The sequence below is a fragment of the Carassius gibelio genome, chromosome B11 (genome assembly GCF_023724105.1).
Source record: "Carassius gibelio isolate Cgi1373 ecotype wild population from Czech Republic chromosome B11, carGib1.2-hapl.c, whole genome shotgun sequence".
NCBI classification, from domain to species: domain Eukaryota; kingdom Metazoa; phylum Chordata; class Actinopteri; order Cypriniformes; family Cyprinidae; genus Carassius; species Carassius gibelio.
The window spans coordinates 19,554,876-19,570,476 of record NC_068406.1 but is presented as its reverse complement, the minus strand read 5'-3'; the positions used below and the strand labels follow the sequence as shown (position 1 = coordinate 19,570,476).

General features: G+C 36.8%; 3 protein-coding genes across 9 annotated transcripts; 1 reads left to right on the top strand and 2 right to left on the bottom strand.

Annotated features, from left to right (window-relative positions):
- Positions 1 to 429: 429 nt before the first annotated feature.
- On the bottom strand, positions 430 to 2,511 carry mustn1b (musculoskeletal, embryonic nuclear protein 1b). Its single transcript, XM_052568624.1, has 3 exons — positions 1,942 to 2,511; positions 1,713 to 1,833; positions 430 to 1,142 (listed from the first exon to the last, which is right to left on the bottom strand). Exons 1-3 carry the CDS (start codon positions 1,948 to 1,950, stop codon positions 1,036 to 1,038), a joined length of 237 nt encoding a protein of 78 aa, XP_052424584.1. The 5' UTR covers positions 1,951 to 2,511; the 3' UTR covers positions 430 to 1,035.
- Positions 2,512 to 2,988: 477 nt separating this feature from the next.
- Positions 2,989 to 8,547, top strand: LOC127967864 (uncharacterized). 6 transcript variants are annotated; one of them, XR_008155840.1, is made up of 6 exons: positions 2,990 to 4,022; positions 4,837 to 4,939; positions 5,032 to 5,236; positions 7,377 to 7,506; positions 7,586 to 7,691; positions 7,836 to 8,547. XR_008155840.1 is itself a non-coding variant. In XM_052568622.1 (5 exons), exons 1-5 carry the CDS (start codon positions 3,756 to 3,758, stop codon positions 7,589 to 7,591), a joined length of 711 nt encoding a protein of 236 aa, XP_052424582.1. In that variant the 5' UTR covers positions 2,990 to 3,755; the 3' UTR covers positions 7,592 to 7,710. The 6 variants fall into 6 exon arrangements, 3 of the variants coding, with proteins under 3 accessions (XP_052424583.1, XP_052424582.1, XP_052424581.1); XR_008155842.1 differs by lacking the exon at positions 7,377 to 7,506 and having other exon boundaries at positions 2,989 to 4,022; positions 8,194 to 8,547; XR_008155841.1 differs by lacking the exon at positions 7,377 to 7,506 and having other exon boundaries at positions 2,989 to 4,022.
- On the bottom strand, positions 5,711 to 15,379 carry stimate (STIM activating enhance). 2 transcript variants are annotated; one of them, XM_052568619.1, is made up of 8 exons: positions 14,475 to 15,379; positions 12,772 to 12,820; positions 12,488 to 12,583; positions 12,231 to 12,352; positions 11,288 to 11,400; positions 11,010 to 11,087; positions 10,114 to 10,263; positions 5,711 to 7,661 (listed from the first exon to the last, which is right to left on the bottom strand). In XM_052568619.1, exons 1-8 carry the CDS (start codon positions 14,641 to 14,643, stop codon positions 7,545 to 7,547), a joined length of 894 nt encoding a protein of 297 aa, XP_052424579.1. In that variant the 5' UTR covers positions 14,644 to 15,379; the 3' UTR covers positions 5,711 to 7,544. The 2 variants fall into 2 exon arrangements, with proteins under 2 accessions (XP_052424579.1, XP_052424580.1); XM_052568620.1 differs by having other exon boundaries at positions 5,711 to 5,976; positions 14,475 to 15,376.
- Between the last annotated feature and the right edge of the window lie 222 nt (positions 15,380 to 15,601).

Sequence of the window (15,601 nt, the reverse complement as noted above, 5' to 3'; positions counted from 1 at the left end):
GATTATGCAGCAAGTAGTGTCATCTAGTTCATCTTTTTATAAATTATAGCTTAATCTTTAAATAGGAGGTCTGTTTCCATCTCTGTATTAATATGAGGCATCTGTTGAACAGGTAAAGTATGCTTTGTTTTTTGTATAAAAACTATACTGCAGATAGATATATTACAGTATTTGCAATTGAGCTCCAATAACAGTTCATATCAGTTTGATTCTTACTTAGTCAAGATTGATTTTGCAATTCGGACAGTTCAGTTTTGTTTGTTTTTTTAAGAAATTTAATTTAGGTAATTTATTGGTTGAATAATTTATAAACCTTAGATTATTATAGTTGTGTAGCATTCAGTGAATGTACAAAAGTTTGCGGGCATTCTGATATTTAAACAAATCTGTTAATCCTTGTGCAAGTAACTGCTGGGTAAATGACATAGATTACACAGCAGGAAGATTTTTATTTATCCAGGTCACAGCAAAATATCTGATAAATTAATTTACAGCTGGACTTTGTGTCTTTCATTTTGTTTTGTCACTTTATCAAATGATGGGAATCTCCCTAACAAAACACCATGCAACTTCATGCAGCTGTGGATTTGCTTTAATTGGTGATATCGAAATGGTCTTTTGGATGTAATGATTAAAAGCCATAGAATTTTAACCCAAACTTGACATGGAAATTTTGGATGACTACATCCTTCAATGAGCACCTATTTCCATTTGTACTCCACCCTCTTTTCTCAAATTTGCACAAGCAACAATTAATAATTAATATTTGTTCACATGGTTTGAAATGACAGACATTTCTATGCGGCATGACAGAGAGACCATACTTGGTGACTCATTTTTAGCAATGGAATTTTTTACAAGTGCAACATGTTTAGCAACAAAGAACAGTATAAAAAACATACACAAATACTTACAAATATGCGACATAAATACCCAAAGTAAAGTTGATTAATTCATGATGTAGATGCCAAAAGTGTACTCTATGTGCTCATGGACATACATTTAAAACCCAGAGTCCATTTGTCCATTCTGCACTCATTTGCCAAACACGCTTCCTGATGGAGGCTTGGGTTTCTCAAGCGCTGTCTCGCTTCCAGATCCTACTCCACTGAAAACAGATGGCGCCACCTTCCCCATGCGTTCTACACAACAGAAATAACACAACAGTCTGATTTTATGTTTTTTTTCTGTGGGGTGAGGTGAAAACTTTTTTCCCGTGTGAATTAGGTGTATTTTTTCTGAACACACTGGCAGAGATTTCTTCTTGTTTGAATCACAGATTGTTGAGGAAGGAACATGACTTTTTACAGCATGATCAAAAGGTAGAGTAAAATGTATTTCTATATTTTAGTTAAGCTATGTCATTACATTTACAAAACATTTACTTCTCTTTCATTTATTCCTTAATTTTCTTTACTTGGTTTTAAATTGACCTTCAAAAACCTACAGGAAGCCTGATAATCCATTATATACAACTAATGTATATAATAACTTTACTAGTATTATTGTATTCTACATTATTGAAGTATTACAACAATAAACCATAGAAGGTTTCTTAAGTCTTCTAATCTCTGTATTGCGATCAAAATATATGAAAACCTTTTAAAAGCTATTACATTCCTGTACATCATTTTCAAAAAGACAATCCCCTGTTCTTATCTAAACTATAATAGCTAATCTGTTGATTTACGGTCCAAATATGACAAACTTACCACACTCCGCCATGACCTCGTATGTTTTGCTCTTGACCTCTCCCTTCAACCCCAGTTTACTGCGGGCTCCTTTCAGGTCCTCCTCCTTTACAACTGGCCTCTTCTTCTTCTTAACCTCTTGCTAATAGAAATATAATTTTAAAAAAGAAATAGCTACAATATTTAGCACTTAAATCATTACACACACTTTAATTTCTAATCTGCTAACTGAATAGATATATGGTCATACCTGAGACATTCTGTATATTTGCGGGTCTGGTTTCTGGACAAGTTGGCGCCTCGTGTACTTTGTCTCCTTTTCATCCTGGCTCTTTTATACCCTTGTTACCAGCTCGGTGTAACCCCCATCCCCCCTCTGTCTCTTGTCATTATATATTATTAGCACTGCAGTCAGTGTCAGAAAGCCTCTTTCTGAGCATGACTACTATGAACAGCTGAACACATTACAGACAAACCACCCTCACATCCCTCACAGATCAATGACGTGTAGATATAAGAATCCATTTTGTTGCTACAGGTCAAAATTGTGACATTTTTGATACAGTATATATGATTGTCTGAAATCTATTTATTTAAACCAGATTTGTTTTACAACAATAACCAATATAATTCACTACTTGAATGCTGAATAAGTAAAATAATAAATAAACCTTGTTGGTTGTGACACGTGTGTAAAAATGGAGACGTTAACATGCCACACAGATTATATAACCAAATCACTACACACTTTTCTGTGCTGGTGAGTCAGCCTTTGTGAATGAGTTGGAACCGACATCATGCACCAATAAAAATATTCAGAAACAGTTTTAATGTTATCATTGTGGTTATACACTACAGCTCAATTGTTTGGGGCTGGTAAGATTTTCAATGTTTTTTTTTTTTTTTAAGATATCTCTCACCACAATTATTTCATCCAAAATTCAGTAAAATCAGTAATGTTTTACTAATATATATATATATGAAGAGTTCAGATGCAAAAGCCTCTAAATGCCATCTGAAATTTTCATCTAAAATTTGGATTTTTATCAGGCTCCTATATTTATGTTCAATTATTTTACTTTAATAGCCTGGAAAAGGACCTGCACATTGCCATTAAAGTAAAATGACTCAACCTAAGCATATGAGTTTGATAAAAATCCTAATTTCAGATGAAAATTTCAGATGGCACTTAGAGGCTTTTGCATCTGAACTCTTCATATATATATATATATATATATATATATATATATACACACACACACACACACACACACACACACACAGTATAGCTTTTATTCAATGCTATTTTCTTTGAAGCTGATCTGCTGTCTGCTAATGTTTATTGAACACAGAATCAAAGAGGATACAGCTCTGAGCATCAGGAGGTTAGGTCAACACAAGTTCACCTCAGATGCGTAATGTCAGCAATCTATTACTGTACAGCTTACTCAGCGTACTCTATTTAACCATAGAATGTTGAGTTGTTTTGTACAAACCATAACATTCCATTATACATATTTATTACACGCCTCTGTGGAATACTTGATTCTGATTGGTCAGTCGCGAGTCGACATCCCTAGATAACAACAAAGGCTCATCCGGGTAACCGCAGTTCCACTGCACACTTGCTTGAACAATTTTTCTTCTTGGTGGAAGCTTTGCGTTTTTTTAGCTAAAAAAAAATATTAAAACTTGATTCGAAATAGTGGACAGTTATTTAATTAAGTCATCCTGGTATCGCGAACTCGCTCTCCATTTCATTCAAATGCAGCTGCTGCCATTTTAAGCAGCTGCTGGTAAGGTTTTAACATTTTTTAGTCTTAATTATTTTGCCTTAATTATTTTGTGGTGAAATGTTGTGTAATAAACAGTGGTGTATAAAGTACTTGAAATTCATAATCAAGTAAAATACAGGTATCTTACCAGAAAAAAAAACATACACACACACACACGGAACAAAATATCGATGAATCATCCAGCACTACACAGGTTTTTATCCAATCAGATGCGCTCTGGAATGAGAATTTCCCTCCCACTAAATGATCGCTCTTCTCTACTCTAATCATGGTTCGTCGGTGTGTATTTGGTTGTTCTAACGCACGTACTTTATTTTGTTTCCCAACCACAAACTGGTTACGAAAAAAGTGGCTGGAGTTTATACATTTCGAAGAAGGGGCTATTTGCGCCAGCTCGCGGCTATGTGACAGGCACTTCTCTGACGAATCCTTCACCAATTTGGGGATGGTTACTGCTGGGATAACGTGCTACCTTACATTAGCAAACACGGCTGTTCCGACTCTTTACACTGTAGGCGCTTCCCCTCCCGCACGAGTAAGTATTGTTTTCTTCATAAGCTCCTTAGATGTTGCACTTCTTTCATCAAAATGTAATCACTAAGGTCTTCGCCTCAGAAACAACCTTTCATGTATGCTATGAGTGACGTGAGAGCGTCATTACGCAGGAATCATTTGAACCGGATCTTTAGAGCCGATTCTTTGAAATGAACAGTTAAATTTCGCTCCAGAATTCTTCACAAATTTACAGCAGTACGAAATGGGCTTCTATGACTTTCTTAGCTAGATAGATACGGCTGTTCCGACAATATACACCGGTGGTCCGGCACCGAGAGATAGAAGGTAAGTAGCGCCCATAGACAGTAAAACATTGCGATTTATTCTTTCGAAGAACTGCCCACTCTGACCGGAAGTATTCTTTGCTTACGTATAGAACAACCAGTCATGTTAGTGTTTTTGCATTTAAAGGGACAGTTCACCGTGAAATGAAAATTTCATTTTCTCACGTAACGCTACAAACGTGTATGACTTTTTGTTCTGTGGAAAACAATAGAATACAGTTTAAATAATGTTTGTACCAAACAACAACAAAACCAGTTACCACTGTATTTCATGTTATGTCTAAAAACACTGAAACATTTCTCACAATATCATTCATAGAAGAAAGAAAGTGGATAAGTCTAGAGTCTAGACTGTAGTTTCTGCAATAAGGTTTTACAGGTAACATTTTTAAATGTGTAGACTTTAAGGTCAAAATGTCTGTGGTTCATGGTTTTGTTGTTTTCTAACAACGGAACAGCTATAGAAAGAATACATTGCTTTATTTCTGTATTGCTGCATATTTCCAACAGCCAATAACACGCGAGGTGGGCTGCCAGTGTAATACTCCGCTTCTGAAGAGCGTTGCGGTCCAAGCAGTACGCACCCAAAAAAAGCCAAAACGGAGAAGTAAAGGTAACCCTTTTAGTTAAAAGTTCACTTGAGATTTAACAGTTTTGTTTTGGCTTCACTGGTTTGATTTTCATTTTTATGTGGTTTAATAACAGCCATTCAAGTGAGACCTCTTTTGAGTCATTGTGCTAGTGTGCCCTGCTCGGATGAGGATTTTTCAGTCAAATCTGAATCTTCATTAACATTAACACCAATTAAAAGGCCACGCATGGAGGATTCCCCTGAGAGGTCTACACACAGCTCAGAAGAACCAACAGATGACACCCACGTGCCTAATATAATTAAAGAAGATGACATAAAGTAAGTCTATCCATGTTTCATTTGGGAGGTTGTTCTGTAAACTCACAACCAGCTATATGTTGGTATTGAACACCCACTTTTCATGATTCAGTCAAATCCGGAATATACCTAAACTTAAGCTCACATCAAGAACAATAACAGTAACTTTATTGGGGTACATTCACACAGCGGGCAAATGTGGCCCAAATCTTATGACGCAGATCTTTTCTCATGATGGTGAACAGCACAAACCAAATGGAATCTGATATTTCAATTCTGATTTGTGCAACTTCCATGTTGGCACTAAATCCGATAAAGGTCAGATGTTTTGCAATGTGACTGCAGTCTAAACCATCATATTGTAATTCATGCGACTTTTGTCACTCCAGATGAACATTTGTCATGATTCTGCAAATTTATTTTGCTCATAAAATATGTAAAGAAAAAAAATCTGAGGAAGAGAAGTTATAGATCATGAAATAACATACAAATAGCCATTTTTATATGGTTTATTGAAAAAAGCATACATAAGTTCACAATTTGTCAGTAATTCCTAATCATCTAATATTGTTAAGTACTTAACACCCCTCTCCACATCCAATTGGTTTCATTTACCAACAGTAACCAAGATTGCTCTGTAATAATAGTCAGAATCATACCCCAAGAGGGAAAGGCGGTTATATTTCCATCTAGACGAAATCTTTATCAGTAACCTTGTTCATTCAGCAGGCCTGACCAGAGGGCCTGGTTTCAATTCATCCCTGTAAAACAAAAACACATAACGTGTGCAAAAAGTACTCCCACAAACTTGGTCCATTAAATATCAGTTGGACAATGAAAGTGATACAACAACTGGTCCTGTATTCCCAATTACATTTACTTCAACTCTATACCTACAGGCATTTTCCTCTTCACATTATATCCATCTTCAGAATAAAGATTACAAAAATGAATCCGACATAAGTGGTTTCAAGTTTAAAATATTTGCGGAGAATGCATGGTGCAAATGCATCATTCTTCAAGGATCTGTGCTTTAGTGTTGGAATAAAAATCAAATGCTCTATAGAGCAGAAATGTGTAAAGGTGGAAGAGAAAGCATTTGGAAGAAAGGCCTGCTGGTTTAGTCTTTAGAGTTTGACAGTGTCTTGAGAGTATAGAGGCAACAGGGAATGCTTAAAAACATAAAACTTGAAGGTTATACAACAAAGATACCACAACATAACACCAAACTGTGCAAAAAGTTACAGAAGCATTCGCACCACAACATCTACCCTGCAATAAGCAGCAAAACAGAAAGTTTAAAGACAGTTCACCCAAAAAAAAAACATGTACTACACTCTCATGTTGTTCAAAAACTGTGACTTTTGTTCTTCTGTGAGACACATTTAAAAAAAAAAAAAATGTATACAATGGAAGTCGGTGGGGTTCAATGTTCTTAACATTCTACAGAAGAATGAAAGACATACAGGTTTGGAATGACATGAGGTAGAGTACTTTTTTTTAATTGACATTTTTGAATGAACGGTCCTGTTATTAAGAGGCCATACAAACAACAACAAAACAACAAATAAATACAGGGAAAATTAGAACACAGCGGACACTGAATTGAGGCAGATACACTTTGAAAAGCCAAACAGTAAGACAAGCCATCCCAATCAGGGGTCTGAAACAACCATCCCTGGATTTACGTACCTTCTCAGAACGTCTGCTGCCAATTGGTTAAAAACACACATTGCAAGCAGACTGTACTAACTGTATTGTAATGCCATCTCATAACACTGCTGACCAGTGTTATTCTGTAACATTTATTAGTAGACTTTCCTCACAGTGGACACACACAAAACTTTCTGCAGCAGCTACACTCACAAACACGCTTTGGAGCCGACTTCGATTGACCTTGAATGTTCGTCCAAGTCAGTGTGATCAATCACGTGCATATGGTTAAAGGTACTTATTTCAGTGAAACAACATCAGTATGTTATTTGAATTGCTTTGTTGACTTTTAAAGGCTGGACAGATGAGAGGAGGAGATGTAGTGTGTTGTATATCCACTGGAGAATCACGTTCTTTAAGCATGACAAAGCAGCCGCAGTAAAGAATTATGAATGTGCACAAAAGACCTTGACAGACTGAAAATATTATGTTCTACCCTTTGACATAGGGTAGCAAAAATCTTTCTAGTGATGTCCGGAGGCTTCTCTCGTGTATGTCTACCAGAGTATGGGTCCTTTACCCCACAAATCATAGATCGAGTTAGTCTACATGCCCCTCACTTTCTGATCCATGTTCAGGTAAATGAGAGAGACCTCAAGTCTAAATTGATTTGAATTCAAACTGGAATACCCAGCCGGTGCTTCTTTTTCTTAACAGGCTTGAGCCCTGTGAGTCTTCGTACATCGTCGTCACCATCTGAATCCTCCATTTCGTCATCTGCAGAAAACAGAATCTGACCAGCACAGGAGGAAGAGGCCAAAGAGTAAGACTGTGTTCAACTTATCTTAAAAAAAAAAAAACTTATACTAAAAAGTGGAATACTTTGTACCTTTGCTACCTTGTAAACCTAAATTTTTAAGTAATGTTCTCCATTACATACTGACTAAGCTACTTATCTCTTTAAAAGTGAGAAAGATGTACTTCTGACATGTCTACAAATTCGTATTTGACATGGATAAAGCATGTGGATGGAAATGCCACACTCAAATGACATGCCTCGTCTCAAATCTAACACTATCACAGGAAATACATGTATTCAAGAGATGTTGTTGTGTCAAACATCATAAATAAAGAAATATTAGTAGCATGTAAGGAAACCACATACACTGTGTTCTATTTGGCCTAAAACAAAAACTGTCTTCCACTGAAAAGTCCATTAATGGATGTTTTGTTAATCGGAACATTCTGTGCAGCCTTTTCTTTAAGGCATACCTACTTTGTTAGATTGTAAACTCACTGACTTGTCATTGTTATAATCACTTCAGGTCTGGAGGGTTGGGAATGATTAAGGAGCTGTCTTGCACACAATGGGCCGGTATTTGTACAATGGAAAAAGGGAGATGTAAAAGGGGGATGTCCCATCTAGCACTTGGGTAGAGGGATGATTTTGAATTTAACATTGTAGGTCAAAGGAAAGCCCAAAATATAAATTCTGACATTTAAAAGATGTTTAAGGAGAAGCAAGAGTGTCTTGCCAAAACAAATCTGTTTCAGATCTCAAATGTTAATACATTTGTTGATTTGTTTTAATAAGTGTTTTATACATTCCATAAATAATGTTATTTATGAATTAAATGTATTATTTATGTCATCAGTCATTTTGTTTAATGGAAATACATTGTATTCTGTGGTTTAAACATGTAAATAATTTAATTTCCAATAAAAATGTTAACATTACAAGTGTTTCTTTCTCCTCCAGAGTGTGACCTGGGTCAAAGTGGTTTACTGAATCATTTAGACAAGAGCACCAGGTTTGAAATTATGTAATGATTATTACTCCCACTGAATGGGAGTCCATGGCAGCCCTATGAATGGAATGGGAAAGTGAGGAAATTTGGCACAACTGTAAAGATGGTAATGAATAGTGATTGGACCAATATTGGAGTCTGTAGAGTCAACTCTATGTCACCACCACCGGTTCAAATATAAATTAACTTTTCTAAAGCTTATAAATTTTGAGCCCTTTATTTTAGAAAAATGAAGCTTAGTTCATGTTAATAATTCCCTTATTTTGATCTTATTTAATAGCTTACATTAAGACTCCACCCATAACAGTAGTGGCTATTTAAAATAGTACAGTTTTGCTTTTTTCGTTAATACAAAATTTGCCCAATTCTTACAAAAATTGGCTCAGAGGATCTTTGGACCGGGTTACACGGAAATGACTGGGAATTTTTAAAAATATTTTGGTCAAAAGTTATGGTGTCATGAACTTAATTTCAACCCAAAATTGGTTCAAACTAAACTCCGTAGGCTGAGGGGACAGCCAAAGTTGGGAACAGTGCCACCTACGGGTCATGAGATGCCAAAGACTGACACCTTTGCTTATAACTTTAAAACCATTTGTCAGAAATCTTGATCTTTAAGTCCTGCCTAATCGAAGGATAATAATTTTGCCTGCACATCTGGTTTGGATTTTGTCCAAAATCTGATTGGTTTATCTTTGGACCCAGTTGCACAGAAATGACGAGACAGATTTTTGATAATTACTACCATTCCCAAGAAATACCTCTCCAAAGTTGACCGTGCCTGTGTTGATTTATGTTAGGTAGCTTAGCCGGCTAATTGTTTAACATACAAAACAACCAGTTGCCATTCTTTCTAATGTGACTCTTCAACTATAATGTTAACCATAAGCTACATTAGTAAAAAGTTAGTTTAGAATACTAATCTGGTCAAAATTTTAAGCAAAGTTTTTGTATGCTCATTCTCACACAGAAAGCTATCTGATGATTTTGCAGCACCTAAGTAGTGCACTCTGCTAAACCTTTCAGGTTTCGGGTTCTAATCCCTGTGGAATATTTCTGGACCCCAAGAGGTATTGTGGCAGAAAAAATTGCAGGAGTTGCTTCATTTCTAAAAATGATCTGATATATACACTGGGATAGTATATTTTTATGGGTCACATATTATGTGCAGTGTGAACACCGAACCAGATCTCCAAGTGCTCGTGTGTGAACCAAACTGAAAAATGTATGTGCACCTATGGATATACATATAGATAGATAGAAGGCAGAATATTGGATAGACAGATGCAGGCAGACACGAAGGTAGGTTGCGTAGCTGGCTTGGCACATATAACTGCTAACAGTTCTTGTTCAATTAAAATATTATTTAATTAACAGACACCGGAATAATCATTTTTCTTTTTTGTGGTCACATCAAATTGACTCAGAGTAACTTACTTCTGATTCAGAGTCGTCGTGTGACAATGCCCGTCTATAGCGCACTTTGCTGCTGCCACGAGGGTCATTTTCTGCTATCCTCTCCTCCAATTTGGCTTTTGTTCTGCCCTTCTTCATTAGGAAGTTGTCTACCACCCAGAACATCAAAGCCTGGATACGCACACAAACAGGGGCAGACATTCAGACACAAACAAATGTGTTGCAACAATGACAGAACCACCTTTCATATAGACTTATACAGAAGATTTAGAGCATGCAAGCCACATTTTCTCTATAGAAAAAACAATCAGTGAGAAATATTTATGTACAAATACATAGCAAAAATATATAAAAATCACAACATAAAAAATAGCAATCATAACATTTAAGTAATAGGATGCAATTACACTACCATTCAAATGTTTGAGTCCAGTAAGATTTATTTGAAAGTTATACAGCAAGAATGCATGATGGTAAATAATGTTACATAATTTATAATGTTAAAAATGATTTCTATTTTAAATAAAAGATTTTTTATGTTTTTACTCCATATCCTTTGAAGAACCCGGACATTTTTTTTTCATGATTTACAAAAAAAAAAAAAAAAAAGTCAGCACAATGTTTCCTAAACATATCTGCATTTAAAGCGTCATGTTACTCTGAGGACTACAGTAATGACAACTCAAAATGTATAAAATCACAGGAATAAGTTACATTGCATATTTTATTAAATTAGAAAACCATTATTTAAACTTATGTTTCATAATATTACAGTTTTTTACTGTATATTTGATCAAATAAATGCATCCCTGATTAGTATTAGACACTAAAAAAAAAGCATCACAGGCATAAAAAAAAAATAATGCTAAATCCAAACTTCTGAATGGTAACTATACATTAAAAGGGGTCTCACTTACGTTCACGAAAAACGGGACGATTAGCATGACAATAGCTAGCTCCAGACGAGGGTTTGTTATAGGGTTGAGTGTAGCCAGCTGTCCAACACACACAAATATCAGTCAAATACATCATAAACCAAATAATTAAAATAACCTTCATTTAATTAAAATTTTTGTGTGGAATATTTCCTTAACTGCAAGTTAGTCAAGCTACATGATGATAACTAATTTTCTCCAAGCATAACCGTTCAAAACATGAACCACAAACATCCATTAGTATTTGGACCATGACTGACCTTCTTCCACTGTGGGAGGAGGAGGACCAACATGATCATGACCTTCTCAAACATTATGATCAGGATGTAGAGAGCACATTGACCCACCCAGGCACTGCACTGAACCGGCTCACCTATGTGCAAACATTGGAAATACAACACTTCAAAACAGCGGTTCTTAACCAGGAAGACCAAGCAAACCTCCAAGAGGACCCCAAGATGACTTTAAAATAAGACAAAATAAGCATTACATTTTTACTTTTTTACATTTCTTGAACCCACCCCTCAACACACACTTGGAAATGGTGGATATATGAAGAAGCCTAGACCTGGAAAGTCATGTAAATATTAAAAGCATAATTATCTATCTTTGAGGATACTTATTTGGTAAAATCACATAAAAGATAAAATCACAGGGTCTTTTAATATTGTTATGGGGGGCTAGAGTGAAAAAGGTTAGGAATCACTACTTGAAAACATAATTTCCTGTTCATCAATTAACATAAATGTTTCCTTAAATGCCAATGAGATTCCACAACCCTGTATGTGCAGTTCAGTGGTTAACCGAAACATGAGACTGGTGTTAAAATCTAAATTAATTCAACATAATTGCATTACAGTGTCTTGAAAGATGGTCTGACTTCTTTCTTTTGGAGGGAACTTTTATACAAAAACACTGTTAAATCATTGATTAGACTTATTGTTTGGTTTCAGACAGGCATTGTAGTCCGTGAAGAACAAGAGATCTATCCTAATTTCAAATTAAATTGAATTCAGTTAACAAATCAAACAATCATACGGAATAAAAGCGCTTCAATTTCCCATTCATGAGTCTGAGGACTTGCCTCTTTATATGAGACCACATTCACATAAAGAAGCTCAGCGGAAGTGTCTAGTCCATGATTAACTCACGGTTCCCAAAAGATTTTAATACACTCCTAAAAATGTACGTTAAGGCTCATACCATACTCTCCAAAACGCAGCGAATCCCACTGTCTCCATTCAACCACAGCACTAACAGCCTTCACGCCGCCATAGATCACCAGCATGCCCAGTGTCGCATCCAAAAGGAAGTTGATCAAGTATCTGCGGAAAACAACACAGGGAGTCGGTAGCTGAGCACAGCTGATAACAAATATGTAAAAAGCACAGTCACAAACACTAAGGGAAGTACAACGATGTGTGGGAAACATTGAAACGACAACGCGCACACAGACTCACAGTGAACATGGGTCCTCCTCTGTGAGGTCAGACAGGTAGACATTGGCAAAGTGAATGAACAGCATCCCTATGGCCTGTTTGGAGGTGTCCAGAAACCTGAGAGAGGTGAAGGGGAGGAGGGGGCGGTGAGAGGGAGGAGACCTGGTTAAAACTCACCGTTATATAATGAGGGGAAAGGGGCTACAGAGGGCCGCTAGTCAGATCTCAGGTCAGTGGAGTGCAGCATTGACCGTGCATGTGTTAAAGTATCTGGGGCTTGCTAATGACACAAAATGGCAGTTTACCAGATTCTCCAGGGTCTCCGTTCGTGCTTGGGCTCCCTGAAGTGTTTCACTGTGGAGAGGAAACACAAGCTTTTATACTGGAAGCAGGAAAAATGGGGTGATCAATAATGTCTGCCAAATGGAGGTAGTGCTACTGATGCTAAAAAACTATTTCCTGGCTCTATCAGATACAGTGCTACGAAAACACAGAGGTCAATAAAAAATACATGAGTTTAACATTTCAAAAGAGGAAGAACTGAATGAGGAACTGTGTATCACAGGTTTAGACAGTTTTCTGCATTCACATGCAAAACCAAAACACAATGCGCAATTGTCAACAAAATAAATTTTCCCCAAGAAAAAAATGATTAAAAAAAACTGCAAAACCACCTACTTGATGTTTTATTTACATTCTTTTAATAAATGGCATTTTCTTTTTAAACAATATATTTTTTCCCTTTATATCCCCCAAAATATCTAAAAATATTTTAAAGCAGTGCACTGAATGCATAAACTGTATGCTTATGTTTTTATATACATTTTTAGATTCTGACAACAAAATCATTGTACACTGCATCGGATAGTAGAGTTATAAAGATAAAAACAAATGCAACTGATGGCATTGTTGCTTCAAAACAAGAAGTGAGAATTGCTGCTTTTTAGGCTGTGCAAACTGCTACTGCAGCCACCCTAGCTTCCAAACGTGACCCAATGGTTCACACAAATAAAGCACAGCCTGTTTCACACAATAGCTGTTTGTTTGTGTACAGCTATAAATGGTGTCCCCTGAACACAATCTCTTACTCTTTACAATTACAACTCACGCAACCACTGAGAGATGATGACACATATCTTACAATTTCACACATCTCCTATATTGCTCTGGATTACCCTGCTCTTTTGAACTGTTGTAGTGTTTTTTTATTATTATTTTTAACTCTATTGAGTTAAGAGACCTAAGAGTCAGGTGATCTCTGGGTCACTTGATGGGTCATAAAAACATTACATCTTGTAAAAATCTATCTTCAACTTTAAAACATGCTTTAAATAAAGTCTACTCTTCATTTTTGTGAGACGTTCTCTCATGCATTCAAATACAAAAGTATCTATTAGTTATTAGTCAATTAAATAAGAAAAAAAGTGAATTGAGAGGCTCAAAGTGGTCTCGATATCATTCCTCAGTGTCGTTGTAGTTTAACTCCACTATATTTAGTGATATTTGGAAACTTCACTGTTCTTGGTATTAACATCGCGACAGATTCTTTCACGTCAGTGAGACATGTAAGAAGTGTATGCAAATACACACATGCCCAAATATCAGGGGTCTTTAAATGACCTAAACAAGTTAAGAAGATCTGAGAGGGTGTGGCCAAGAAAAACAAATCCAATATTATGTAACTTTTAAATGTGCTTACAGTGTTTTTAATTAAAAGTACTGTGTCAGGTTGACATTGGGGAGCACGCAGGTACAGCACTGCACTGAACATGCCTTGACCTGCGCACTTCTAGGACCAAACCCTTAAGTCTTCAATGAGTCAACCTACATTGATCAAGCTCCATTAGATCTATTTATCCATGGCACCCATTCACTGGAGAGGATCTATTTGGTGAATAAGAAATGTTCTCCAAATAAGTTCCGATCAAGAAACAAACTCGGATTTTACATCTCGGATGGCCTGAGAGATTATCTACTCCTTTAATGAAGACAGTTATCCTATACTTACACATAAGGGTGCTGAAGGCCACGACCCCCAGCAGGCCCTGCAGGAAGATGCCAAAGGAGTCCATGAAGGCCCCGTTTGAGCAGCCCCGGGTTGGATCAGTGGGCGAGGAGTTGGAGGATGCAGACGGCAGCTGACCCCGCGGCTGCACGCTGACCCCAACACCCGCCATTGCGCAACACTTGGTGGATCACGAGTGTTTTTAAAAAGCCAGAGAATATCAGTCTCGAGAGGTGAAGATGATCGACAGGACGGTGACACAGCTATGGTACATAATGAAGGCTCTCCTGAGCCTCCAGTCACGGTTACTGAAGCGCAGATGTGTCGTGTTTCATACCGGACCTCGATGCGTCGTCATCCAGTTGTGAGCTACCTAATATCCGTCAGCAGGTTGTGCTGTATAAATATCTCCGTCAGCATCGAGTAAACATGCTACAGACTCGGATGTGTCACGGTAACTTGCGGTTGACGCTCTCATTACTACAATACACTCGTTGTCATGGAGACATTTATCGGCTAAATTATTGTACGGCGCGTGCGGTTAGCTGCTAGAATAAAATACTGTGGTTTTACGGTTAAATTAAAGCAGCTAAACGGTAACGGTTAAATTAACTCAGGAAATAAATCCTTTAAAACGTAACGTCCCGTTATAACGCGTTTTGAAAGCCAAATAATACGCGGCTGATTTGGTAGTTCTGCCGTTTTATAGCGAGAGTCCGGTCAGGCGCTAGAATCAGGAAAATCCCGCCACCGCTGCTTTCAAGAAAATAGTTGATTCTCAGTCTGCTCAGATTCAAGAAAGTCGGCGCCCAAACTAGTCACATACGTATCTGGAAAAGAGAAATATAATCCGTAAAGGCAGGACACTTCCTTTTCTAATGTATTTTTCTTCTTCTTCTTTTTGTTCAATGGCCGCACTCCTCTTAGGAGAATTACCGCCACCTACTGTATAACTTGCGCACATGGGTGATGAATCTGTATTGCTATCTATCTATCTATCTATCTATCTATCTATCTATCTATCTATCTATCTATCTATCCTTACGAAACAGCAAAACTTATGTATTTGTATTGTAAATGCTGTTCTTTAGAACTTTCTGTTAATCAAAGAACTCTGAAACCTTAACTAA

Bases quoted from the DNA above. Each gene is read 5' to 3' on its own strand.
- LOC127967864 (XM_052568621.1), top strand. From the start codon at position 3,756: ATGGTTCGTCGGTGTGTATTTGGTTGTTCTAACGCACGTACTTTATTT. The intron at 4,940-5,031 runs GTAACCCTTTTA...GTTTAATAACAG, and splicing joins GCCAAAACGGAGAAGTAAAG to CCATTCAAGTGAGACCTCTT. The intron at 5,237-7,376 runs GTAAGTCTATCC...CCTTTGACATAG, and splicing joins ATTAAAGAAGATGACATAAA to GGTAGCAAAAATCTTTCTAG.
- mustn1b (XM_052568624.1), bottom strand. The intron at 1,143-1,712 runs GTAAGTTTGTCA...TCTGTTGTGTAG, and splicing joins CGAGGTCATGGCGGAGTGTG to AACGCATGGGGAAGGTGGCG.
- stimate (XM_052568619.1), bottom strand. From the start codon at position 14,643: ATGGCGGGTGTTGGGGTCAGCGTGCAGCCGCGGGGTCAGCTGCCGTCT. The intron at 12,821-14,474 runs GTAAGTATAGGA...TCCTCTCCACAG, and splicing joins GGCCTTCAGCACCCTTATGT to TGAAACACTTCAGGGAGCCC. The intron at 7,662-10,113 runs GTAAGTTACTCT...TGTGCTGGTCAG, and splicing joins ACGACGACTCTGAATCAGAA to ATTCTGTTTTCTGCAGATGA.